Genomic DNA, 27616 nt, shown 5'->3' with positions numbered 1-27616 from the left:
TGGAAATGTACTCCATCTTTCAGCCTTAAAAAGACCTCTATAAAAATTACACTGAAATAGCTGCCAGTCAGTTCTGCAGTTCATTGCGTATCCATTCACATTTCAGTGATGCAAAAAGCTATTGAAAATAATAACATTGGAAACCAGTATCCTTGATTTAGAAAATGAATTATAATATCGCAGAAAGCTGCACTGCAATATTCACGGTGTTTAGAGTTGCAACTAGCATCATCATGCTAAGCATAAGCTTGGAGGAGGATTATTTTCCCTCACAGCTTGGGTAAAAAAAGATGTAATGGACTTTTATTAGATTAGAGGAATGGAATTTCAATCACAAGTAAACATAACATGAAAAAGTTGCAAGATACAGAATATATTTTACTGAGTTGATTAAACTCTCCAGTGGGACTGGTCTCGTTCAAATATTAGTAATAAAAATTAATGGAAGAGCACTTGTCAGTGTCAGTGGCAGCAGCTGGGTTCATTATTTCAAGTGTTCATGGCAAAATGTACAAGTGTTCTCCAGCTTGGTATGTTTTCCTAATGTTATCAAAAGATGCCATTTTCTCACAATCTGCAAAGACATTATAAAACGAATATAGAAATTATTCTGAATTGTGTCTGTTTCTGGGTGCCAAAAGCCCAGATTTTTAAGGGTATTTAGGCATTGCTCTCTCAGTGTTGCAACATCTAACTAATTTAGGGAGCCTATGTCTCATTTCCACATAGAAAGACTTAGGCTCCTGAGAGTGGGATTCACAAAAGTACTTGGGTACCTAAGTCCCATTGATTTCAAGGGAGTTAGAAACCTAAGTATCTTTGTGAATCCCATCCTTTGTGTTTACCTTAAATCCTAAGTACCTAAGTCACATTTGAAACCACAACTTGGCAAAATGAGCAAAGCAATGCATAATCATCCTTAAAAATCTGGGCCAAAGTCCCTATATTCTGATCCTTATCCTCCCATTTGCCATAAAATGTTAAAATTATCTTGGGTGATGTCTTCTCCATAGGTTAAGAAGAGCCACCATTGCTCCAAAATGAATGCCAGTCGTGATCCAGGGTGAGATATTCAAAAGTGCCTAGGTGAGTTAAGAGCAGAAGTCATATTGACCCTCACTGGGGCTGGGTTTATGTTCCTAAGTCACATAGGCTTATTTGAAAATTCCATCCATAACCTACCTGTGACGCACTGAAATTTGGCATCCTCCAAAAACTGCTTCCAATGGTGTTCAAAAGTAGGGAACAATGTCTTGTGCCTGGTCCTTGGCTCAAGTTCCTGTACCTCTCAGGGCAAGAAGCTACTTGCCGTGAATGCACACATGCACCTCTTGGCCAAAAATGCAAGTAGTTGTACATTCTGCACTCTGGGCCAGATCCTATTCCCATTAAAATCAAAAGGATTTTACCGCCAACTTTAATAGGCTTTGATCAGACCTCTTTGCTGTAAGCTGGGAAACCCCTGCAAGGATTCATTTGCTGATGAACTTCAGTCTTCATAGCTAAACCACACACATGCCCAGTCTAATTGTTTTTATGTTTTTCTGTGGAACTTTTCTATTATTTCTGTGCCTATTATTTATTTATTATCTATAATTTATAGTGGGGTAACACCTAGTGACACTGCCCCCCACGCTTACAGGAGGCACATCCCTGATTGAGCTAAAGGCATATGAAAGCAATTTTTTACTTCCAGGACATATTCAGTAATGGAACCTCACATCTTGTCAAGCAATTCTGGAGAAATTTCCTATTCTAAATCAACACTATTATCTTTCTATTCCTTTAATGGTTATGGAGCCATTGCAGAACACTAGACCAAAATTGGAATTTGAGGATAGAACATGCAATAACAACAGGTATCGAGAAAAAAATATTTTATATGGATAAACATTTTTAACAAAGTATAAAATAAGGTATGACCAAAAAGGTAGCAGTAAACTGTGAGAAGAATCTGATCATCTTGTGGCACCTGAAGGCCTAGGATGGAATCTGACCTGAATATCTGAAAGCCTATAGCCCTATGCTTTTACATGAGAAAAGACCATTTTAGCTAGCATTAATAAAATAAAATAAAATAAAATAAAATAAAATAAAACGTTTTTCAGAGACGGAAGACAAATGACCGTGAAAGGAAAGAGGCCCCATCTCATCTGAGACTGTCTACTGCCTTTCTGACAGCAGCAACTCCAGTTATGAGATACCTCTTACATAATAGGACCATGCCTCATGAATTCCCTTTGTGGGCTGGGATAGATTAAAGCCCTGAAAGAGGTGAAAGAGAAGAAATTTAGCTTGATATTCAGATCCAGTAACATACATGGCAGCAAAGATCTGGAAGTGTCCAGATTCCCTATCTAGACACATGTTCACATATGAACACATAAGCTAGATAGGGGAAGTTAATGATTTCTGACAAATAGAGGTGAATAAGGGGATACTAAACTTAAACAAAGGGAATTTCTGAGATGCTGGTTGAAAAGTTGTACAGGCTCAGATACAACTGGGAGCCAAACCTGAATTTGTAATTTCTACCACTTCTCTGAATAACAAAAATGTTGTTTTAAAACACACATGTAAATCACAGTTATCCAGATGTTTGGAAAGCCAGCCCATGTTTAAAGAAATACATTATTTCTCCATCAAATTCAACTTATTTCAATTGCTTTTACAGCCCCTGCGGTTTTTTTTCTGGCCAAATTATGCTCAAACTTCTTTAAAAACTAAATCATAAGAGTATGATGTACAAGGGCTTTTTCTCTACTCTTCTTCCCATCACCCAGCTCCACTTTATGATCCCCAAATGATCAATCCTACAATAATTCACTTCCTCCAACACTGCCTGTTACCCCCACCTGTCCCAAACAATGCTTCTAAAGAGAACCGAATGAGTAGGCAGTGCCCCAAAGGAAGCACTGTCACTGGGCCCTATTTGGTGTGGACTCTTTGATGTGACACTAGTTGGGACTTCGTCCTGAAGCTTTTGCCACAGTCACTGCATCCATAAGGCTTCTCGCCTGTGTGGATCCTCTGATGTATTGTAAGTCCTGATTTACAAAGGAAATCTTTACCACAGTCAGGACACTGATAAGGTTTCTCTCCTCTGTGCATTCTCTGGTGCTGAATGAGCGTTGAGCTCTGACAGAAGCTTTTTGCACAGTCCTGACACTTATAGGGTTTTTCACCCGTGTGAATTCTCTGATGCTGGAAGAGTGTAGAGCTCCGATTGAAGCTTTTGCCACATTCAGCACATATGTTTGGTTTCCCTCCTGTGTTGATTTTGTGGTGGATGATAACATTTTGGGGTTTGCTGAAATCTCTTTCAGATTGAGTTGATTTATACCATTTCTTCGCTAGAAATCCTTCCTGCTTGCTCTCTGGCCTATGCTGACTCTCACAGACTTTCCCTTGATCAGAATAATGGAAAATATTGCCTTTGGCGATCTCTGGTAACTTTCCATGTGGTTCCAGTTGCTCAGGATACTCCTGATGAGGATCCTTCTCCTTTCTTTCTCTCGGAATCCTATCACCAGCTGGAACAGAAAGAGAATCCAGCCATGATTAATACTCTGCACTTTTGAGAAAAAAATAGAGTTGTGAATATTGTGTCATAAATCAGCCACTGTCTGTAATTTTGAAACCCCACATTGGTTATAGGAGAACATTTAAACAGGGTACATGACTGGTGAGAAGATGGGGATTTAGGGATACTGGTGTGGACATTTCACTATTTTCTTCTATCTTTTGAAGGCTTTGACAGGTTTATCAGTAGTGGAGTCAGATTTTGCTTGGGGACAGTGATTTGTTGGACTTTACCAAGAGTCACTGACAGAAATTTCCACACCGCTTGAGACATACCCCATGTGCCACAGGTGTGATGTTCACAGAAGGATGTGTACATGTGAGTGTGCCTGTGTGCGAGAGAGAGAGAGAGAGAGGGGAGTCTATTTATTTGTTTTTTTCCATTTAAACAAAAATGCTTTCTAATAACCATAACCAAGGGCGGGGGCATTTTGATAGAAATGTTTATATATTTTTAAATATACTGAGCTAGACTCAGAGGAGGAGAGCTGAGATGAAGGCCTTGCAAGGAGGAAAAATGTATCCTGACCTAAGAAACTGTTTTTGAGAATACTCTTCATCTGGTACAAACTGATCCATACTTAAGGAGGGAAAATTGTACTGAAGACATTATTGTAAATGATGTCTGGCATGCATGTTTGGTAGGATCAATAGAATGGTGAATTCCAACAGGTAGGGAACTCATCCCAAGCTTTCCTTCAGCTGGGCAGCAGAAACTTAACAAGTGGCTGAAGCAATCATTAAGAGGTCCTTTCTACACATCAGTATGTGTGTATGTATGTGCTGGGAGAATATGAAATGTACTGACCTGGAGTTTCCCTTCCCTCAAAATCCCAAAGAGAACCATCCCCTAACAACTCTTAATTTCTTCCCTTCATTTGAGAGATATGCCCTTTTTCCATTTTCCACTCATCTGACAGAGTTCCTGTGGGTTTTTCTTCTCTGTTTCTCAAAGTGCCAGGCTGAACCACTTGTGAATTATAATGTGTTTATGAAAAATTGGTAGTCCGTGTGCACAATAATAAGAGTTTTTCTCCATTTCCAATTCTCAAAGGATACATTTACAATTGCCGGGTGGGTTTTTTATATAGATGGAAGAAAATCAACATAATGCTCAATATCACAATGTATAAATTACTCCAAATGAAACCCAAGAAAAGGTTCTCTCTCTGCCATTGTCCAGTAGAGCCATGTAGATAAGAGAAGGCAAAACTATAAGCAATTACAACTTTCTTGGAATTCTAGCTATTTACTTCAGATTCTGAAAGTTTCTGATTTGTTTTAATGTATTCCTCACCTGTGTGGTCACCCCTCAGCAATTCCCTTTTCACTGGGTCCTGTAAATACAGGACAGTCAGCTCCTCTCCTTCCTCCATTGATGATATCTCTTCAATTTGGAGAATTAGACAGCCTGCTTGTGGGAAGGAAAAAGTGCAATATCACAATCTGACATAGTTTTGTCAAATGCTTTTTGAAAAAGAAAGTTCCCTGATTTCTTTGCTGGGGATTGAGGAGAGAGATGTTTACTCCAAACAGGTGGGAGATAATCACAGAGACTATGAAAAATTAAATATTCTAACGGGAAGTATATTGTGCTGTCTTCTGTGAAGTTCTTGTTTCTCTTTCACCAAGATACTAAAATCAAGTTATTTTGCATCCAAGAGGTATCATATAGTATCTCTTCTACCCTAAGAAGTAACTTCAAATTTACCTGGGAATACACAATGTTAAGTAGCTGATATTTTAGATTATAGAAACCATAACAATCCCACTAAAGTTTCAACTAAATATACAGAGATTTATCACTGCTTCTTTGTTTACAGGCACATGTGCAGCAAGACACACACTGAAAATAAAACACTGGCCCAGATTCTTAGGTGGTGCAAATTGGCATAGTTTTAATTTACATCATCTGAGGATCTGACCTAATAATATAACATACATCAGTAAACTATAAACTAAAAGGTTAGGAAATGTATGGATTAAAGGGTGGAAATTAAAGAGACAAACCAACTTCCTTAGCTGTACAGGGCTCTTCATCTGGTGACACAATGAAAGAACCAGCAACTGAACAATTAAAATCCCCACAGACCCTTGCTGTCTGCTACAAAGTAGCTTTGTGCTACTCCTGCCTTCCCTGAGATTTAAACAGAATTCGCCAGACTGTTTGCTTTAAAACTTAAAGCTAAACATTCCGTGTTGTGATTCTACAGCCTCTGCCCCTGATTGGTTCCCTTGATGATATTATAACCTGTATGCTTCCTGTTTTAATACCCTGGTCACATGACTCAGGACATCATTCTATGTGTTATGTCAGGAGAGTCAGGGATCTACACATGCAGACACTCCAAAGTCAAGGACTGTATTAAACAGTTTAGATAGAAGAACCACAGCACCTGAGACACAAGACAAGATGTAAGCCCTTACTAAACTTGTGGAGAGTCCAGATGCTTTCCCTTGTTTTCAGAGAAAAGCGGAATCCACTCTCACTCATTATTAAAAGCCACTAAGCACCCCACCTAAAAGTGCCATCCCAGAAGGCCCTCCAAAGGAATCATTTCCAGAAGGGGAGACACCATAATACAATAATTCCCAATGTGTGTATGGAAAAGTATGTATATTCATTCTTCTCCTATGCTCAGGAAGTCCTGAGCATAGAGGAATTAGTGCTGTGTTTGGGTTTCTAACTCCCTTGTACATAGCTGGTAAGTTTTGTGTAGATCCTTGAATGACATATTTCACAAGCAATTGGGCTGTAATGCCAGTATCCATAAGCATACCCACTTGATAAAATGATTCTGTATTTCAGCTCCTCTCCTCACTGTGTTTTTAGTTCTACTGTCCTCTGATTCCTATTGTCTACACTTGAACAGACATTCAGACTCAAAATCCCCTGTAACATTTGGAAAATACTCAAAGTTTGTTTGCCAGAAGAGAAGACACAGCACTCACTGTACAAGTAGTCAGCTTTCAATGAGTCTGCTCAAGCTTCTGGAAACAGTTCACACTGGGTATGCTCATGAGATTGCCTGTTGGCTTTATTTAGTGAAAACAAACCAGTTAAATTAGCTGCTTATGCCTGACAAAGAGGACTGGGAGCAATTTAATTACATGACAGTGCTGATTACTTTTGCAGCTAGCGTAATGACTCAAAGTGAGACAAAAATTAAAACTATGGCTTAACAGAACAAGAGAGATTTGCTGTAGTATGTGGCATTGTCCACAGTAGGAAATTTCCTTATTCCTTTTTTCAGCAGCCGTGCAGCGGCCAACAGCACTACTGACAGAGTAAACTGTATCCTTAAGCTCTGAGCAGGATTAATTGACCTGATAATAAAAACGTAAAATGCTTCAGTTTGCCCTCCTGGTGTCCATCTCCTTGAAATATATCCTTCTTTTCTGTTGCAATGCTGGAAAGGGCCTGCAGTGAATGTTCTCCCTCCTTTCTCATGTTGAGAATATTGCAGTGTTGTACTGCAAGCAAATCGCTGATTTGCGCTGCCCTGCTGCTCAGCAGTGGGTGTTACGGTTGTGTGTCAACCACTCTAAACTCCAAAAGATAATGTCTCTTGTTTCATTAGTATCTTTCCACAGCCTGCATTTGCCCACTGGCCTCAGGATGGTTGTACTGTATGTACCCAGCACTAGGTTACATGTCGCCAATCTAATATTGCTGCTTACCAATGTTGCTGGAATTACTTTGCAGCACTCCACAGTCCAGCTGGAATCAAATTGGTCATTGATAAAATAGCAAAAATGGCAGTTGAATGGCTGGCAGCGTTCTTCTGCAGCATGTGTACACTTAGAGTCTTTCGATTTGCTAAAGTCACACTGCAGACACCTTCCTCTTCATTGGAAGTCTCTACATCCTCAGTTACTGCATGTACTGCTGCTTTTTGATTCCTTGGGTAGCTGTGGCAAATTCCTTGGGACATACAGTGGTTCTGTTTTCCACATCCCTTGCACTGCGTATTTTGCTTTCTTATTTTTTATGTTTCTTTCCACTGTATATACACTGACCATGATGCTGGCATTCTTGGTCAGCCTGTCTCTGTCCTTCCTGAGTTCCATTAGCTTGAGCCTGTGGACTTTGTTCTGAACCAGTGGCTGCCATTGTTTTGATCCTTTTTGGTTTCAGTTGCCCTTGCTGTTAGGGTGTATTTTTCTAGGGTATGATCTATTTCTCTCAACAATTTCTCCAGTAAACTGGAACCACGTGTCCCACAAATAATTCTGTCTCTAATTAGGAAATCTTTAATGCCTCTAAAGTCCCATGTGGATACCAGAGTTCCCATCTATTCCCTCTTCTGCTTCTTGGTTTCAGGTTTAAAAAAAACAGTATTCCTATACAGTTTCATTCTGTCTGGGGTCACAAAACTCAAATATTTTTATCAGCTGTTCCAATTTTTCAGGCATTTTTAGTGGTAACAGCATCTCACTCACTTCTCTTCTGTTTTCCACCAATGAGACAGTAGAAAATCTTTAGCTTCAATTTCTTATCTTTGTCCCCCATGGTAAACTCTGTATACAGATTCAGTTCTTGCTTCCATGGTTTTGCAAGTTTTTTGTTCAGAAATCCAGCATTCCCAGCACTACCAGGTTTACCATGGCACCAGTGGCGCCATGGCGCCGGGCCCAGAGTCAGAAGGGGCCCTGGCCAGCCTGATCCCCCGGCTGGCTGAGCCAGCCAGGAAAGCTGCCTTCACCCCTGCTCCGCCCCAGCCCCACATCTTCCCACCCCTGCTCTGCTCCAGCCCTGCCCCCACTCTGCCCCTTCCCCCCCAAGTCCCCTCCCCTGAGCTACACGTCCTGGGGGACTGCAGCAGGGGTCGGGCCTGCCCTGCACTCACCGGGCTGCGGGAAGTGGAGCAACTCGGCCCCAGCCCGGTTCCAGCAGAGCGGAGCAGGCTAGGGCCGGGTCGCTCCACTTCCTGCTGCCCCGTGAGTGCGGGGGCAGGCCCAACCTGCTATCACCGGGCAGCAGGAAGTGGAGCGACCCGATCGCAACCCACTCCTCTCCGCTGGCTCGTGCTAGGGAGTGGTTTCCCACCTGCCCCCCAAGCCTGGGGAGGAGATGGAGCGGTGGGGAAGGGGCATGGTATGGGGAAGAGAAGGGGATGGGGGAAGCGGGGACAGGGAGAAGAGGCAGGGAGGAGATGGAGCGATGGGGAAGGGGCATGGGATAGGGAAGAGAAGGGGATAGGGTACGTGGGGGCAGTGGGGAAGCTGGAGCCCAGCATGTGGCATCCCCTTGGCAGAAGCTGGGGCTCCCCTGTTAAGTAGACCCATGGAACCTTCATCCTGACAAGCCCCACCTCCACTGCATCTGTACCACCCTGATGAGCACCCCCCCAAGATACCCACCCCATTGAGTTCCAACCACCTGTACCTGGACCCCCACCGAAATTAACCTCACCTCCCCTGCACCTGGCCCCCCCCTCCCCCGCTGAGCCTCAAACACCTTCACCTGCATCCCCTGAAGAATCCCATTGCCCCTGCACCTGGAACCCCCCACTGAGCTTCTGTGCATCCAGATCTCCCACTGAGTCACCCACACCCATATCATCCCACAGAGAACTCTCTTACCCCCACCTGGCTGGGGATCCCCCCACACTAAGTCCCTCTGCACTTGGATCCTGCTGCAGGGCTGAGTCTGCTCAGCCACACCTGGTGCGCCTGGCACAGGGAGGCAGGGCCCCAGGGTGTTTCTGGGCCAGGCCTGGCCCTTGCACTGTGTCAGGGTTGGGTGACGCCTCACTGCCGAGTCCATGTCCTGGGGTAATCTCCTACCTCCATGCATCCAGTGACCTGTGCTCCCCACTGCCATGTTGGAGCCTCCACATTTATTTATTGACAAATAAAATTTGCAGAATTTTAAAATATTGTGCACAGAATTTTTAATATTTTGGTGCAGAATCCCCTCAGGAACATGGAATGTTGTGCAGCTGTTATGGTGGGACTGTGAGGAAGGTGGTGGGCAGTGGGGAGGTTTATGGGAAGGGGGCACTGGGGAAGTGGTGTGGAGCAGGGTGCTGTGCAATTGTGGTGTGAGGCCAGTGGGGGAGGTGTCTAGGAGGGGTGGGGGCTGGGCATAGAGATCTGTGGTGGAGGCCTCTGGGTGAGGGGGCACTGGGCAGGGGGGGGGTGTGGTGTGGGCCCGCCCTCAAGGGGAAGGGGCTGGCAGCACAGGGCTGAGCAGGCCAATGTGCATCTGGCAGCTGCAGATTTGTAAACAGTGCCCCCCTGCTGGGCTGTACAGAGCAAGGCTGCTCCCGCCACGCTGTGCCTCATTGCCCCCACCCCACCCTTCACTCTGGAGACTGACCGTCCCACCGCCCCTGCACCTTGCCCCATTGGGGCCCACAAATATGTCTGGCTGGACCCACAAAAAGTTAATCCCTCCCCGATTCCCAGGCATCCATGGTGCAGGTTTGCATTGTTTCTAGGTTTGCCTTTCACTCACACAGTTTCTTCTGTGCTATAGGTCTCACTAGCTGACCACTGCCCCCTTGTTTCATGTACAGTGTAGTGAGTAATAACACAAGGATTCCATGTTTCTAAAACTGAATTCATTCTTTATTAAGAGAACTATTTAGAGAAATGCTGCAACTGCAGATAGCATTCCAGTCATGTGCACATGGAGTTGCTTCCTACTGCCTCCTTCAAATTCTTCCCTCCTGCAACTGTGTGTCTCTCTCTCCAAGTTCCATGAAGGTTACTACAACCAGTGGTTTTCAATATTTTCCATATCAAGATATTCCTTGCTAGAACTTCCCCTCCCTAGGGAATCACGACGCCCAGGTTGAAAACCCGTGATTTGGAAAATCAGTTTAACCCCTTTTTTGGATCAGGAAAGACTGAAATTAATTTTGTTTTCTCATATTTGACACTTAATGTTTGCAAAATATTGTGTGTGATCAATATTTGGGACTGAGAATATTCAGAAGCAATTCATAGTGAGTTTTAAATATTCAAACTGTGTTGGTTAGTTGTTATTGGACATATAGATAACATGGTATTGGTTTTGTTCCCTGAGTGGATGAGTGTAACTCTTAGAATAAGGTTTTCTGTTGGAATACTGTAGTTTAGGTGTTCGGTAATTGATTTCTATTAATTAAAATCTGGATGACTTTGAAAGATCTGAATGATGAAGACTGGCATGACAGAAATGGGATGACATTCAATACAACAAAATACAAGGCCATGCTCTTAGGTTCTAATAACAACTTCTGCTACAAGCTGGGGACTCATCAGTTGGAAGCAACTGAGGAAGAGAGTGAGACATGGGTGTCTGGGTCAATCAAAGGATGGCTGTAAAAAGGCAAATGTGGTTTTAGGACATATGAGGCATTTTCGGCAGAGATAGAGAAATATTAATGCCATTGTACAAGGCACTGATAAGACCTCCTTTGGAATACTGATCAACCACATTGAAGAAAGATGAATTTAAACTGGAACAAGTGCAGAGAAGAGCTACTAGGATGATCAGGGGAATGAAGGACCTATCTTATGAGAGGAGCCTGGAAGACCTTGGCTTGTTTAGTCTGGGGGAAAAAAAAGGTAGAAAGGGGATTTAAGTGTGCTCTATAAGTACATTGGGAGTGGGGAGGTAAATACCAGCGATGATGAAGAGCTATTTAAGTCAGAGGACAATGTTGGCACGAGGACAAATGGATATAAACTGGCCAAGATCAAACTCAGACTGGAATTTAAAAAATGGTTTCTAACCATCAGAGCGGTGAAGTTCTGGAACAGCCTCTCAAAAGGAATTGCGGGGGCAAACAATTTAATTTTCTTAGAGAGCTGGACAAATGTATGAGTGCAACTGTATGATGGGGTTGATTGTGATGGTAGGGGACAGGGCTCAACAGCCCTGGGGATCATTTCTTGTTTATGTCTTATGTTCCTAAAAGCTCATGCTTCAGGGTTTCAGCTGGCCACATGCCAGGAAGAGATTCTTCCCACACAAACACTGTATTTGGGGAGGGTTTTTTTTATCTCCTTCCTTGGAAGCATCAGGGATGGCCATGGTTAAGATGGCACACTGGACAGGGCCGTACAGGGCTCTGAAGTGGCACCGACCAATCTCTCTCTCTGAATCCAGGAGAGCTGGCTGTATTTTAAAGAATCCTTATTGAGGTTGCAGGAACAAACCATCCTGATATGTAGAAAGAATAGTAAATATGGCAGGCAACCGGCTTGGCTTAACAGTGAAATCCTTGCTGATCTTAAACACAAAACAGAACCTTACAAGAAGTGGAAGATTGGACAAATGACCAGGGAGTATAAAAATATTGTTCAGGCATGCAGGAGTGAAATCAGGAAGGCCAAATCACACTTAGAGTTGCAGCTAGCAAGAGAAGTAAAGAGTAACAAAAAGTGTTTCTTCAGGTATGTTAGCAACAAGAAGAAGGTCAAGGAAAGTGTGGGCCCCTTACTGAATGAGGGAGGCAACCTAGAGACAGAAGCTGTGGAAAAAGCTAATGTACTCAATTCTTTTTTTGCCTCTGTCTTCACGAACAAGGTGAGCTCCAGACTACTGCACTGGGCAGCACAGCATGGGGAGGAGGTGACCAGCCCTCTGTGGAGAAAGAAGTGGTTCGGGGCTATTTAGAAAAGATGGACGAGCAGAAGTCCATGGGGATGGATTCGCTGCATCCGAGGGTGCTAGAGGAGTTGGCGGATGTGGCAGAGCCATTGGCCATTATCTTTGAAAATTCATGGTGATTGGGGGAGGTCCCGGATGACTGAAAAAAGGCTAATGTAGTGCCCATATTTTAAAAAGGGAAGAAGGAGGATTGGGGAACTACAGGCCAGTCAGCCTCACCTCAGTCCCTGGAAAAATCATGGAGCAGGTCCTCAAGGAATCAATTCTGAAGAACTTAGAGGAGAGGAAAGTGATCCAGAACAGTCAGCATGGATTCACCAAGGGCAAGTCATGCCTGACTAACCTAATTGCCTTCTATGACAAGATAACTGGCTCTGTGGATGAGGGGAAAGCAGTGGACATGTTATTCCTTGACATTAGCAAAGCTTTTGATATAGTTTCCCCCAGTATTCTTGCTGGCAAGTTAAAGAAGTATGGGCTGGATGAATGGACTATAAGGTGGATAGAAAGTTGGCTAGATTGTCAGGCTCAACGGGTAGTGATCAATGGCTCCATGTCTAGTTGGCAGCCGGTATCAAGCAGAGTGCCCCAAGGGTCTGTCCTGCGGCCGGTTTTGTTCAATATCTTCATTAATGATCTGTAGGATGGCGTGGACTGAACCCTCAGCAAGTTTGCAGATGACACTAAACTGGGAGGAGTGGCAGATACGCTGGAGGGTAGGGATAGGATACAGAGGGACCTAGACAAATTAGAGGATTGGGACAAAAGAAATCTGATGAGGTTCAACAAGGACAAGTGAAGGGTCCTGCACTTAGGAAGGAAAATCCCATACACTGCTACAGACTAGGGACCGAATAGCTAGGCAACAGTTCTACAGAAAAGGACCTAGGTGTTACAGTGGACGAGAAGGTGGATATGAGTCAACAGTGTGCCCTTGTTGCCAAGAAGGCTAATGGCATTCTGGGCTGTATAAGTAGGGGCATTGCCAGCAGATCGAGGGACGTGATCATTCCCCTCTATTCGACATTGGTGAAGCCTCATGTGGAGTACTGTGTCCAGTTTTGGGCCCCACACTATAAAAAGGATGTGGAAAAATTGGAGAATCTAGCGGAGGGCAACAAAAATTATTAGGGGCCTGGAGCACATGACTTATGAGGAGAGGCTGAGGGAACTGGGATTGTTTAGTCCACAGAAGAGAAGAATGATGGCGGGGTTGATAGCTGCTTTCAACTGCCTGAAAGGGAGTTCCAAAGAGGATGGATCTAGACGTTCTCAGTGGTACCAGATGACAGAACAAAGAGTAGTGGTCTCAAGTTGCAGTGGGGGAGGTTTAGGTTGGATATTAGGAAAAGCTTTTTCACTAGGAGGGTGGTGAAGCACTGGAATGGGTTATCTAGGGAGGTGGTGGAATCTCCTTCCTTAGTGGTTTTTAAGGGCAGGCTTGACAATGTCCTGGCTGGGATAATTTAGTTGGTGATTGGTCCTGCTTTGAGCAGGGGGTTGGACTAGATGACCTCCTGAGGTCCCTTGCAACCCTGATATTCTATGATTCTATGCTTGGCTGGCTGGTTCTTGCTCACAAGCTCAGCATCTAACTGATTGCCATCTGTGGGGTTGGGAAGGAATTTCCCCCCATGTCAGATTGGCAGTGCCCTTGGGGATTTTTTTGCCTTCCTGTGCAGCACATGGGTGAATGTCACTTGCCAGGGTTATCTGGCTATATCCAATTTAATAATTTCCCTGCTACTGCAGGGGCATCCAGCACTGGTGAACGTTGGTCCCTCTCAGTCTCTGCCTGTGGCCCATTATAGTCTAGTCTCCTGAGGGCTGTAATATTTTAGTCTAATTTCAGTTTGGGGGTTTAGTGTGTAGGTGTTGGGTGGCGTTCGTGGCCTGTGATATACATGAGGTTAGACTAGATGATTGGGTGGTCCCTTCTGCTCTTAAACCCTATGACTATTACTCTAATTGTGTCTATATTCACTTCAAATTTGCTATTTATATGATTATTCCTTCCAGTGAACTCATTTGCTAGACTATTTTTAGAAAGGAAACACTAAAGGGGCACAAACGCAACAACACTAATTGAACTGTGTATTTGCGCAAATGTTCATGGAAAATACTGTGAAGTATTTGATAGCTCTCTGAGAAACCTACCAATGTTACTTGTAAAATACAACAGCCAATACAAGAAACTTGGAAGGATACAGAAATACAAGCCTCAAAAGGATAACATTTGAGGGATGGCCGGAAGCAAAGAGAAAAATCTTCTCAATTCTGCATCATTACTGCTCTGTTTGTGATGCATTAACAGCTGATGTAATTCTTAAAAGAATGAACATAAGTGTTTTCAAGCAAAATGAGGAAATAACTGCTATGTCGCATTTATGAAGGATGACTGAAATGTGGAATTACACAGAAGGAGAGCCAGAGAACTCCTTTATTGGCTTAGAACTACACACAGACTGCTGATCCATTTTTGAAATGTTCAGTGTGTCAAATGTATTGATCACAACAACCTAAAGAACCAATACATCCTCAGTAAGTGTCTGAAAGACCATGGCTAAGTATCGACTGACTTATTTTACTCTTAAGGCCAAGATTGTTTAGTGATAATTAACTAGCGTTCACACAAGTTTAAGATGAGTCTTTTACAAGATACCCAGAGTGAAACAGAGACTTGTTATCTGAAATCCATCTTCACAAAGATGGTTCTTGAGCAAGGCTGAGCCTGTGGCTTTTGGACACAGCTTGCTTCATAGGTGAGAAAGGAAGGAGCTGCAACAAGAGACATTGTATTCAGCAGTCCCCAAAGTGGCAGCTAGTTGCTAGAGTATGTAACTGTGAGGGGTATCACTACTCACTCCCTGCTGCCTTTTCTTACATGATTTTTCCAGCCTGGCTGCTGATCACATGGCAGAGGAAGAAACAAATGTTTGAACACCACTACATTCATGACACTGAACAGATACACTTTTACAAGTATATCCTTTTACAAGGCTAGCCTCAGCAGTTTTGGAGTTATTTATTTGGTGTTACTTTGATTATGACCTTCTTGGGGCAGGGGCCTTTATTTATCTTTTAATCACATACAGTGCCAAACACACTTCCAATACTAGCAGATAGTAGTTGTAATAGTAGTAGTTAATGGTACTATATAAGAAAAAAATATTTTATGTCCATACCTCAAAAACAATGAAGGTTAACAGTTAACAATATATTTATGTGTTTAATTGTGTTTACATATTTGGGGCCTGGTTCTCATTTACTCTAGGGCCAGAGCTGTGTATAGGGACCTTAGTGTAAATAAGAATCAAGTCCTTTCATTTTATTATCCAAGTAGCTCCTGGCTCAGATTCAAAGGACAAGTAAAGCATACTGTCATAAACAGATAGTTAAGGGTTAATGCCTCTTTTACCTGTAAAGGGTTAAGAAGTTCACCTGGCGTAGCTGACACCTGACCAGAGGAACCAATGGGGGAACAAGATGTTTCAAAAGGAAGGAGGGAAGTTTCCTTTGTTTAGAGTTTCAGTTTCAGCCGGAGTGAAAAAGATCAAGGAACCAGCCTCTTATCAGAGTAGTAAGTTTTAGAAAGGGATAAATAGGTTTATGTTTATTTTCTTTGTACCTTGTCTTGGTACCATTAAGGGAATTATCAAATTTGGGTATTCTTGTGTGTATTAAGGTTTTTGCCCAGGGGAACATCCTCTGTGTTTTGAATCTTTTGTCTGTGAGAGTAGCTGGTACGCTAATCTCTCCCAGAGGGTTTTCTTTTACCTTTCTTTTCTTTAATTAAAAGCCTTCTTTTTAAATATCTGATTGATTTTTTTCCTTGTTTTTAGATCCAAGGGGGTTGGATGTGGCTCCACCAGGAGTTGGTGGGAGAAAGGAGGGGGGATTGTTAATTTCTCCTTGTTTTAAGATCCAAGGGGTTTGGATCTGTGTTCACCAGGAAATTGGTGAAGTTTCTCAAGACTACTCAGGGAAGAAAAGTAGTGCTTGTGAGTGGTGGCAGCGATACCAGATCTAAGCTGGTAATTAAGCTTAGAAGTGTCCATGCAGGTCCCCACATCTGTACCCATAAGTTCAGAGTGGGGAAGGAACCTTGACACATACAAAAGTAACACAACAGTACAGAGATCAGTGGTGTAGTGAATAACTCAAATATCCTTGCAGGAAAGACTAGAACAATGACTGAGAGGCAATCGGAATTGTACTTATCTGGCTTTTCTCCTGCCAGGGTCCTTAATCCTCTTGCTCTAATCGAGACCACGAGTGATTTCATTTTCAATGGAAATCAAAACAAATTGCTCTCGGTCTCTACTCACCTACAGTACAGATGGGAAAAGATGATTCTCCCAGTTTTTCCCCTAAGTGTATTTGCCCTGTTGAAAGTGTTTCCCCTCAATTTATTGCTACAGGATTTTCCACACAGGCTGACTTCCTCATTTTTTTCCTCTCAATGGCTGTTTTCCAGTGACTGTTTCCATGTTTCAAAGATATTTCTCTCAGGATTTTTCTCACAGGCTGTTTCCCTAGGATGCTTACCCTTCTCGTTATTACTTCCCTAAGGGTTTTCCTCACAAACTTTCTTTGAGGATTATACACCAATTCAGTGATGATTCCCCTAAGGGCTTTCCACCCAGGCTTTCCCCCTTCCCCCTAAGGATTTTTCAGCTCTCCCAGGGTTTTACCTCTTCTGTTCAAAGAAATTAGTGATGTAGTAAATTTAAAAATGTTATTTTTAAGCTACTGTAGTACAGCTGCCCAACTCCCCCTCTCTTGTTGTAGCTGCAACATATCGAAAGATCATGGTTAGGAGGTGGGGGCAGGGATTTACATTGATTTTTCTTGTAATGTCAAAAAAGGGGTAGAGAGATTTTTTTGCCCACAGCATTCCCACTTGTCAACTGGGAGGGCTACATTAATTCTTTGGCGGTGGTAGGAAGGGGAAAGTTGGTCCAGTAACTGAGGGACAACTCGGATATGGTACATTCCATTTGCCAAAGTGCCACTCCCAAAGCCATACATAAATAAATAATGGCTAGGTGCAGAATTTCAGCACCCGCTGTTGCTCACTTCTGGGAGAGTCAGGCCAAAGTGGACTTTTTCCAAAGAGTAATCCCAGATATGCAAATTGGGAGTACTGAAGTTCTCTTACCGCCCAGATACACACACCTTGCTGTGACATAGGGCACAGGAGACCTTCATTTCTGATGCATCAGTGCAAATCATGGTTTTGTTTGCTCTGGTGCTGTTACATCAATCTAGTTATGCCAGTGCCTGAAACCCTAATGTAAAGAAGACCTGAGTGAAATGCAGCCATATCACTTCACATTCACAAAGTTAACTTAACTGTTTTTAATTAAAACTTATATTCTGCAGAAATTGATGGGGCCACCACAGAAGTGCTGGTACAGTATAGTTATTGAAACTTGCTCAGCCTGACCTCCTGCAAACAATCATAAATTGTGACTGTTAAGAGCAGTATTTAAAGAGCTGCACACAAGAAGCTATTTACAATGCCAACAATAAGTTTCATACAGGATTAGTGCTTCATATTCTTGAGCATCATCTACTGGCACCTTATCAATGAACTATTTACATTTATACAGACTTCTCTCTTTAATAGAGCACTCCGGTAACAATTACTGAGATTTACATTTTTACTAAACCAAACTGTTCAACCCTACTTTCTAGTGACACTGAAAACTGCACATTAAATCAGAGCTTTCATAATAACCATTAAAAATCTTACTGTGAAGTACTTATCAGCAATAAGCAAATTCAGATTAACTGTCAAATTTCCATGGCTGTGCCAGGAGATGTATGTAGTGGAATTATGCCCTCAGATGAAAGCAAGACTCATATTGACTTCAGTAGAAGCCAAGCATGTATCTGGGGACTGAGTGTAAATATTATGCATTGTCAGACATGCATAGGAAGAGATCGTAGCAGAGTTAATTTGTGTGCCTACGAGCTAAGGGACAAAGACAAAGAGAATGTGTATACACCATTCATCTTAGACATTTCATAAAGCAGGGAAATATATTTACAAGTGTAATGCCTGAATGTCTAGAGAAGAGTAACTGAATCATAGTACTGAGCTCAGGCAAAGGCACAGATTGGAAATAAAGGGCAAGAGAGTGGCCGTGATGGTCACTATTTTGCAGTTTCACGTCCAATGCCATACTAATTCCTGGAAGCTAAGAACATACATACCCCATTACAAATTGCCATATGGTGGAATATAGGATCCTTTTATACTGACATGTATGTTTTACAAGGTGTTAAATGCAAGCCCCTAGTACCGAAGAGCAGAGGTTGTTGACCTTTTAAAGTCTGCAATCAGCAAAATGGCTGAAAAACCATCCTATGACCCACTATATTCCACAATCCTTGCAGATAAAAATTAGTATTCGATTTGGATCACAGGACAATATTCATCATTTTGTGGGTTGCAGATCAGAAAAGGTCGGGGTGAGGAGGCCTAGGTGGAGGCGACTTCTCTCTCACCCCTTTCCTTGCTCACTTCCCAATAACCTCAGAGTGCTGTGATTAGCACAGCAAATTCACTTTGAGTCAGTGAGTTCACAAGGTCCTGTGTCTTAGCATTGCCCCCCGTACCTACAGCTACTGAGCCAGAGACCTCATGAAAGGTTTGGACTTTCACATAAGCTCAGGAAGGTAGAGATGACACTCCATTGACCTCCCAGCCTCAGGGGAGCCTCTGCCTTGACATGAGGCCCAGATGATGAAGAACTGAGCCAATAATGTCACAGAGAACTTTCCTTTGACATCAGACCAACAGGTAGATTTGCTGAGTTCTTGATATCCCAGAGGCCTCCCCGTGATTTGAGACTAGCAGAGCCAGGAGCTAGGACCCACACCAAGGGTTGAAGTCAGAGCCACACCAAGGGTCAGATCCAGAGCTGGGCACCATGCCAAGGGTCAGAGATGGGAACTAGAAGCTGCACCAAGTCTCAGAACAAGAGTCAGAGCCAGAACTGGAAGCCACGCCAAGGGGCAGAGCCAGAACCGGAAGCCAGACCAAGGGACAGAGCAGGGCTGGAAGCCACGCCAAGGGTTGGAGCCAGAGCCAGAAGCCATGCCAAGACCACTGTTTGCAGTTTCCTCATCTGCCCTAGTGGTGTAGAGGGGAAGGTTCTAGCTTGCAACCCTACGGGTCTGGTGGATTTGACACCTGTGGTGCCTGACACATAAGAAAAAATCTGTGCAACTAATACAACTGCCCTGACACCAAATCAATGAAAAAAATAAAAATAACATGCATACATATGAGTCAGAAAAGTTTGATAACAGAAATAAAATCCTGGAAGCCTGTTGATATCAGAAGAGGCACAATTATAAACAAACTAGGGAAATACAACATAGAAAGAGCTATAAGGTGGGTGCATAATTGACTGAAAACCATTCTCAGAAAGTAGTTATCAGTGGTTCAAAGTCATGCTGGAAGGGCATAATGAGTGGGGTCCCACAGGGATCAGTTCTGGGTCTGGTTCTGTTAAATATCTTCATCAGTGATTTAGATAATAGCATACAGAGTACACTTATAAAGTTTGTGGTTGTACTAAGCTGGGAGGGGTTGCAAGTGCTTTGGAGGATAGGATTAAAATTCAAAATGATCTGAACAAACTGGAGAAATTGACTGAAGTAAATAGGATGAAATTCAATAAGGACAAATGTAAAGTATTCCACTTAGGAAGGAACAATCAGTTTCACACATACAAAATGGGAAATGACTGCCTAGGAAGGAGTACTGCAGAAAGGGATCTGGGGGTCATAGTGGATCACAAGCTAAATATGAGTAAACAGTGTAACACTATTGCAAAAAAAAGAAAACATCTTTCTGGGATGTATTAGCAGGAGTATTGTAAGCAAGACACAAGAAGTAATTCTTCCATTCTACTCCGCGCTGATTAGGCCTCAACTGGAATATTGTTTCCAGTTCTGGGTGCCACATTTCAGGAAGGATGTAGACAAATTGTAGAAAGTCCAGAGAAGAGCAACAAAAATGATTAAAAGTCTAGAAAACATGACCTATGGGGGAAGATTGAAAAAATTAGGTTTGTTTAGTCTGGAAAAGAGAAGACTGAGAGGGGACATGATAACAGTTTTCAAGTACATAAAAGGTTGTTACAAGAAGGAGGGAGAAAAATTGGTCTTCTTAATCTCTGAGGATAGGACAATAATCAATGGGCTTAAATTGCAGCAAGGGCAGTTTAGATTGGACATTAAGAAAAACTTCCTAACTGTCAGGGTGGCTAAGCACTGGAATAAATTGCCTAGGGAGGTTGTGGAATCTCCATCATTGGGGATTTTTAAGAGCAGGTTGGACAAACACCTGTCAGGGATGGTCTAGATAATCCTTAGTCCTGCCATGAGTGCAGAGTGCAGATGACCTCTCAAGGTCCCTTCCAGTTCTATGATTCTATGAATTACTCTAGAATTTTCAAGTTTTAAGGAAATTATATTTTCCATGCTTAAGACTAGATAAAAAAAAAATAAAGTGGAACCCTGGTAATTTTACATCTGCTAAGATAATGTGAGGCTGTTTTTATAGACTACAGACTATACTGTTTTTAAAGACCAATATATCCTTAGGGGAAAAAAACATTCTACTTGTTCACCTAAATAAATTCACTAATAAACAGGATAATTTATCTTATGCTAGAAACAAGTGTTCAAATAACAGGAACAAATTAACTACTGTTAGACCAATCACATTGAAATCTTTTGTTTATTAATAATGAACATATAAATCTCCTACTAAATTAAATGTAGTATATTAGTGCATGCAGAACATCAATAACAGGCAAGAGGCCATACAAATAACAGCAAGAGCATCTCTACAGGTTTATTTAATAAAGAAGCTAAATTCCAGAGCAGAAAAGATGAATGAATGGCCTATATGCCCCAGTTTAGATATATGTTTACTTCCTGCAGCACGGGCTCTGCTCAGCACTTAATGCTGCCCTGACAGATAAACTGAGTTCCCTACCATTTACTGCATGTGGGTCTTTCAGATGAGACCTTAAAATCAGAGATACTGTCTGTGGACATTGCAGATCCCATTGTTCTTTTAATAAGAGCAGGGAATTGCCACAATATCCTTGCCCATAATTGCCTCTCCTCCTGTTGCTGAGCATTATGTCGTGCTTCAGGTGCCTGTATCGCATTAGTGTTGCAAGCCAAGTGCTTTAGGATAAAAGGCACAGCATAAAGCTAATGTTAAGTATAAACAGGCAAAGGTGGAAATCAGTGGCATTCCATCAGCATAAAATTGGAATAGGCAGTGGTAAATCAGGCCCAAAATGTTACTAAGATGACCTCTGTGCCCCTTAATAAAGCAGTGTTCTAGCTAGCTAGTGGTGTCATTCAGTAAAGAGATTCTCTGCTTTTTTATCATAATAGGAGTTAAAACAAATATCTAATCTTGTGAACAACAAGCAGCTGTTTCATAATTAACAAAAAATCAAAACTCAGTAGGAAATTGTTGTTTTTGGACTATGAGGACTGATGTCTGACAAGATAAAGCTGAATTTACGTAATAATCATCATAACAGCTCAATGGAAGACTAATTTTACTGGACTTTAGTAAGGCTTTTGACATAGTCCCATGAGACATTTTCCTAAGCACACGAGGGAAATAGACTCTAGATTAAATAACTATAAAAGTGGTTGGAACACCATTCTCAAAAAGTAATCATCAATGGTTCACTGTCAAACTGGGAGGATGTAACTAGTGGAGTCCCACAGGGGTCTGTCCTGGGTCTGGGACTATTCAATATTTTCATTAAAAACTTGGATAACTGAGTGATGAGTATGTTAAAAATGTGCAGATTGTGTCAAAATGGGAGGGGTTGCAAGCATTTTGGAGGACAAGATTAGAATTAAAAATGAACTTCATGAATTGGAGAATTGGTCTGATATCAGTAAGATGAATTTCAATAAAGACAAATGCAAAATACTATGACATAGGAAGGAAAACTCAAAGGAACAACTACAAAATGGGGAATAATTGGCTAGGTAGCAGTACTACAAAACAGATCTGGGTGATGTTGTGGATTTCAAGTTGAATATGAGTTAATACTATGATGCTGTTTCAAAAAAATCAAAGGTCATTCTGGAAAGTAACAGGAGTGTTATAAGTAAAACATTAGATGTAATCATTCTTCTCTACATGGCACTGGTGAGGCCTCAGATGGAGTAGCTTTGAGGTTCAGGGTTGCTGGAACAATTTGTACAGTGGGGGTGTGGAGAGCCATTTAACCAAACTGTAAATCCTGTATATGATGGAATACACTTCAAAGCAGGGGGTGCTGCCACACCTCCAGCACCTCTATGGAAAGATGTGAATAAACTTGGGAGTTCAGAGGAGAGCTACAAAAATGATAAAACATTTAGAAAACATGACCTAGGAGGAAAGATTGAAAGATTTATGAGGACATGATAAGACTTCAAATATCTAAAAGGTTGTTATAAACAGAATGGCAATCATTTGTTCTCTGTGTCCACTGAAGGTAGGGCAAGAGGAAATCAGGTTAATTTGCAGGAAGGGAGATTTAGGTTTGATATTAGGAAAAACTTTCTAACTATAAGGATAGTTAAGTGCTGCAACAGGTTACCTAAGGAGGTTGTGGAATCCCCATCCTTGGAGGTTTTTAGGAACAGGTTAGACAAACAGCTGTCAGGGATGGTGTAGATATACTAAGCCCTGTGTCAGTGTGGGGGCTGGACTAGATGAACTCTCGAGGTCCCTTCCAGCCCTTTATTTTTATGAGTCTATGAAACTGTATTGTCAGTATGTGAGAACCAAAGAGACAAATGTTGAGAAACCACCTGCGTTTGTGAGGACCTTATTTTTCTGAGACCTTCTAACTTGGAAGAAAAATGATGATACAAAAATCCTCTTTCCTCACATTTGCCCCTAAGCCCATCACATCAAGCCCTCCCCATTCAGGTTAGAAGCAGAACACACAAGATAATCAGATAACGGAACACTAAGACCTGTGGACCAAATTCTGCTCTGTTAAACCAGTGTAAATGGACACTTCTGTAAAGTTAATCCAGATTTACGGAGGTTTAACTGAAAGCAGAATTTGTCACTGTCACTAGATGTTAGTTGGAAGTGAGGAACTGTTCCTTTTAAAGGCTAAACAATCCTTGATATGTGATAACATGGGGAGGGATGAAAGGACATTGCTCTAGAAGTTCAGACACACTGGGGACAGAGATGCACATGAATTATGTTTATTTTGCTTTGCTGTTGCTACCGTGTTATGCTTGGACAGATCTTGTCAACTGCCTTGTTTTCAGAAATATTTCTGCACACCTTGAGGCTACATTTCCCTTATTTTGAACTGCCTGATCTTATAATTAAATCTGAAATGCTGCACTAGCTTAAGGGTCAGTTTGCTCTGAAGCCATGGTCTTCAAGATCAACATCCTCTTTGTTTAATGTGACTGATATTCTCAGCAGACCTGGTTCTCTGACTGACTCTACTTTTTGTATAGGAATTATCTTAAATCTTGATGGACCCAATCCGAGCCTCCCTCCAGTGCACAGCTATTGGAGATGCCTCTGAGTGTAGGTGGAGTGTTCCTGCCTGTGGCCTTTAAAAATCCTATTCATCTCCCCCAGCCCAGATTAGTCAACTGGGTCCTGCTCCTACAGGATAGGAGAGGGATGAGATGTAAGTGTGAAAGGGGATCTATTTTATGATTTGCCAAAGTACAAGTTAGATTTTAAAGCTGAAATCTAACTAGATTTGCCAATATGCCAGTGAAATTCCATCCCAATATTGGCTATAACACTTATCAAAATATTATAGCTAATATTGTGATAGAATTTAATTAGGATAACTTTTACCTAGGACAGTATTCCTCATATGAGGATGCTTGGTTATTCTTAACCAGTCAAAAAGTTTATTAATTCACCCAGAAGCACTCATGTGTACAATCAACAGTTTATATCAATCGAGGCACGTACTAACACAAAATGCATATACAGCCTTGTACATGATTAGCATAGACCATTGTTGTGGTCCAGCAACTATACCAAGGAAAAATACAAATCAACAAGCTTTCTTTTTACATTTACTTATAATCATTAGTTATCAATTCTTTAGTACTTCTAGCACATTCATCTCACTTCTAGTAATTATCCAAGGAGTAAGGATGCATTTCTCTTCAGGCACTTTAAGGAAATTAGAAGTGTTTTGTCTGAAAGGGACAAATGAAAACTATCAAGAGCAATTGCTTAAAGCTATTGCCTAGGTCTTTCAAGCCAATTTGCTTGGGTTTACAAAGGAGAACATGAATATAGGATTTTTAGTTAAAATACAAAATATAGTTACTTGAGCTCTCCCTAAAAATAGCGTGGACTCAACAAGATAACATTGCTATTTATATTTAAACAAACAGAAGAAGAAACACTGTCTTTGAAATTAAATCTCCACCTCTTCTTAGTCCTATAACCCTGGAGGAAGGGACAGCTGTTCACAAACCTGGTCTGAGTGTTCCATAGTACTTTGGAATGCTACAGCTTATTTGTGAGTTCAGTCAATCTTCTTCTTAGCCTATGTCTACATTTTAAGTGAGGGATGTGATTCCCAGCTTGCATTAGACCTTCTTGGCTAACTTGAATTAATGCACTAAAAATAGTGTAGGCTGTGGCAGTAGGGACTGGGGAGAGCAGCGGCAGCACAGCCTAGCTGCACCATGGATGTACCCACAGTGTTCAGGTGGGTTTGTACTCAGCTCAGCTAGTTCGTGTCACTGTTTGCCGCTACTTTGGCTATACCACTATTTTTGCATGGTAGCTTGAGAAGAGCTAGCACAAGTGTGTCTAACTCAAGCTGGAAATCACATCCCTTAATCCTGTAACCCTGAAGGAGGGCAGAGTTCAGCAAACTCTGGAGTCCAAACAGTGGCCTCAGGTTTATATATCTTGTTTGTGGGTCTCTTGGAGGAGGACAATCTTCTCATTTTCTATTGGTTTCAGTTCTTAGTTTCTCAGCTGTTTCAATTGGTATCCAGTAGCTGGCGACCTGATATAACAAATGTCTTCAATCCTTTTCTCATCGGAGGTTTTTATATTTGATTCATTTCCCAGACCTTATTACAGTATTAGCCCAGACTATTAACTGAAATTCCCCCACCTTTTTAAGGCAATTTCTTTTAATATTCCAAAGTAATACTCTGGTTAGGTGATTATATCTTTCAGCATTCCCCTTTGTTCCTTGGGCTATACAATTCCTATCACTTTAAGATTGCAACAATCATTTACAAATAAAAAAAACACAAAATACCTTATAGTTCTTCTAAATTTAGTGGACATGGTCTACACATTCTTTTTGTTATAACAGATACTTTTTATTTCATATTTTGCAGGTCCTATCATTGGATAGGAGAGAGATTACATTGGAGGAACAAGACCAATAATTCACATATAGAGAGATGTATATCTGATTCATAAGGCAGACAAATGTACAGTTTCTGCTTTGGGGTGAAATATATCTATTTGACTTTTTGGACTATTGGTAAGTTTGATGTCTGGAACTTTAAGCTTTTTTGGATCACCAGCAACTATTCCTAGTTGGTTTAAAATTTACATTTGCGGTGTTCATCACTGATCATTGGTTAACATATAGCCGGCATTAGAGCACTTAGCACAGGAAAAAGAGCAGTCATTCTTGTATGTTCCCAGTAGGGGTTCTCTTAAGCAACAGCAAGAGAGATGGAACTTTTATCCACACATAAATTATGGATGTCTTTCATCTGAGGGACTAACAATAGTTGGAAGACTCTTTATCAAACATCTAAGATTTCATTTCCTGGAATGTATGTACTTCAACTTTAGCTTAATTGATGCTCCCCAGACAAAATGTCCAAGCTGTTAGGGTGTGTATATTGAGTCTCACTGTATTTAATTCTCAGCCAGCACTAAAGCTTTGGAATATACATACATACAACGTCCATATCTGAGGTGTTCGTAACTCTGAGGTTCTACTGTACAAGGGAATATTTATGAGGGTATTTAGGGTGATTACCATGGGATTTAAAGACTGGAGGAAAAGATCTCTCCCTCTCCTCCAAGAAGATGGGGTCCTCAATTCCCTCTTATCTGAAAGGGGTCCTGAGAATTTTCCCCATATCCCCTCTGTAGATTTTTACCTCACTGTCCTACAGGGGCTGAGGTAAGGGTTGAGCCAGAGTTGGTAGTTTTCTTATTCTTCTAAAAGTGGTTTTGGATGAATAATCACCAACACATTGCTAAATCACTATGTATTTCTAAATAATCAATGAACCCTCACAAGCCTCAAACGTGATAAGATCTGCTTCTACCTAGCAGACACTGGTATTGAATTCTCTTAATTTTAACACAAAAATTAACTCTGATTTGTTGCTTGTTGGTGAAATATTTATGTATCAAGACATATCCTGACTGGAGACTTAGAAATGCAACAGCCTGGCCCCAGGAAAATGCCTGGGAACCCTTTGTACTCTGGTAGCAGATCAACTTTTAAAGCAAAATGGTTTGGATTATACTGTTTTCTATGAGACACCCTCAACTTTGGAACATACTCCTCACTCTTGCTCTAAAACAGCCTTGTCTTTTGACCTTCAGGGAAACATTCAAGGCTTTGTCAGTAGCACTTTAAGCTTTGTATTTAAGCTTTGTCAGTAGCACTTTAATTTGTGTTATTCAGGAAGAAATGATCATTACATTGCAATACTTTTGCAAAGAATTAAATGAGGGTGTGTTTTCACACCCTGCTGCAGCGCTGCAAATTTGCAAGTGTAGCCAAGACCTGAGAGTATTTTCAGATGTTACAGTCTAAACACTGAAAGCTCAGAACTCCTGCCCCTTAAGCTATTTACTACTGAGTTTACATAGTATGTAATTTGTTTGCTTTGGTTTCTAAGAACTGTATGCAAAACAAAAGGCACCCCTCTGGCACTTTAGGAACCTTAGGGTATGGCTACACTTATGGTTTGCAGCACTGGTCATCCAGCTGTGCAGGGCCAGCGCTGGTGTGTGGCCACATTTGCAGTGCTGTTGGGAGTGATGCATTATGGGCAGCTATCCCAGCATTCAAGTGGCCGCAACATGCTTTTCAAAAGAGGGGGGTGGAGTGGGGTCTAGTGTGACAGGGAGCGGGGGGAGAGAGAGAGAGAGGGGATTTTTGGAGCCAACACTGTGTGTTTAGCTCCCTGCCTTGAAAAATCAGAACATGTTTCCGACCCCTTAGTCTTAACTCTTCATTGCAAACAGCCTGCAGCCAACACGACTCCCCGCTGTTTCATTCGCTCCCTGCCTGCCTCTGATTTGATTGTTTACAGCCAGGTACAGATGATCACAGCAAACAGGAGCTCTGTTTGTTTTTTAGATAAGCAGCA

At 41.8% G+C, this 27616-nt stretch overlaps 1 protein-coding gene across 1 annotated transcript; it reads right to left on the bottom strand.

Annotated features, from left to right (window-relative positions):
- Positions 1 to 214: 214 nt before the first annotated feature.
- On the bottom strand, positions 215 to 27261 carry LOC120398480 (zinc finger protein 22-like). Its single transcript, XM_039525936.1, has 3 exons — positions 27209 to 27261; positions 4880 to 4993; positions 215 to 3533 (listed from the first exon to the last, which is right to left on the bottom strand). The coding sequence occupies exons 1-3, from the start codon at positions 27225 to 27227 to the stop codon at positions 2929 to 2931; spliced, it is 738 nt and encodes a 245-aa protein (XP_039381870.1). The 5' UTR covers positions 27228 to 27261; the 3' UTR covers positions 215 to 2928.
- Between the last annotated feature and the right edge of the window lie 355 nt (positions 27262 to 27616).

The sequence above is a fragment of the Mauremys reevesii genome, linkage group 2, assembly GCF_016161935.1.
Source record: "Mauremys reevesii isolate NIE-2019 linkage group 2, ASM1616193v1, whole genome shotgun sequence".
Lineage (NCBI taxonomy): Eukaryota > Metazoa > Chordata > Testudines > Geoemydidae > Mauremys > Mauremys reevesii.
Note: the sequence above shows the minus strand (reverse complement) of the source record. Positions and strands in the feature narration are given on the sequence as shown.

Excerpts from the sequence above, each read along its gene's own strand:
- LOC120398480 (XM_039525936.1), bottom strand. Across the intron at positions 3,534-4,879 it reads GCTGAGGGGTGACCACACAG|CTGGTGATAGGATTCCGAGA; the intron begins GTGAGGAATACA and ends TTTCTGTTCCAG.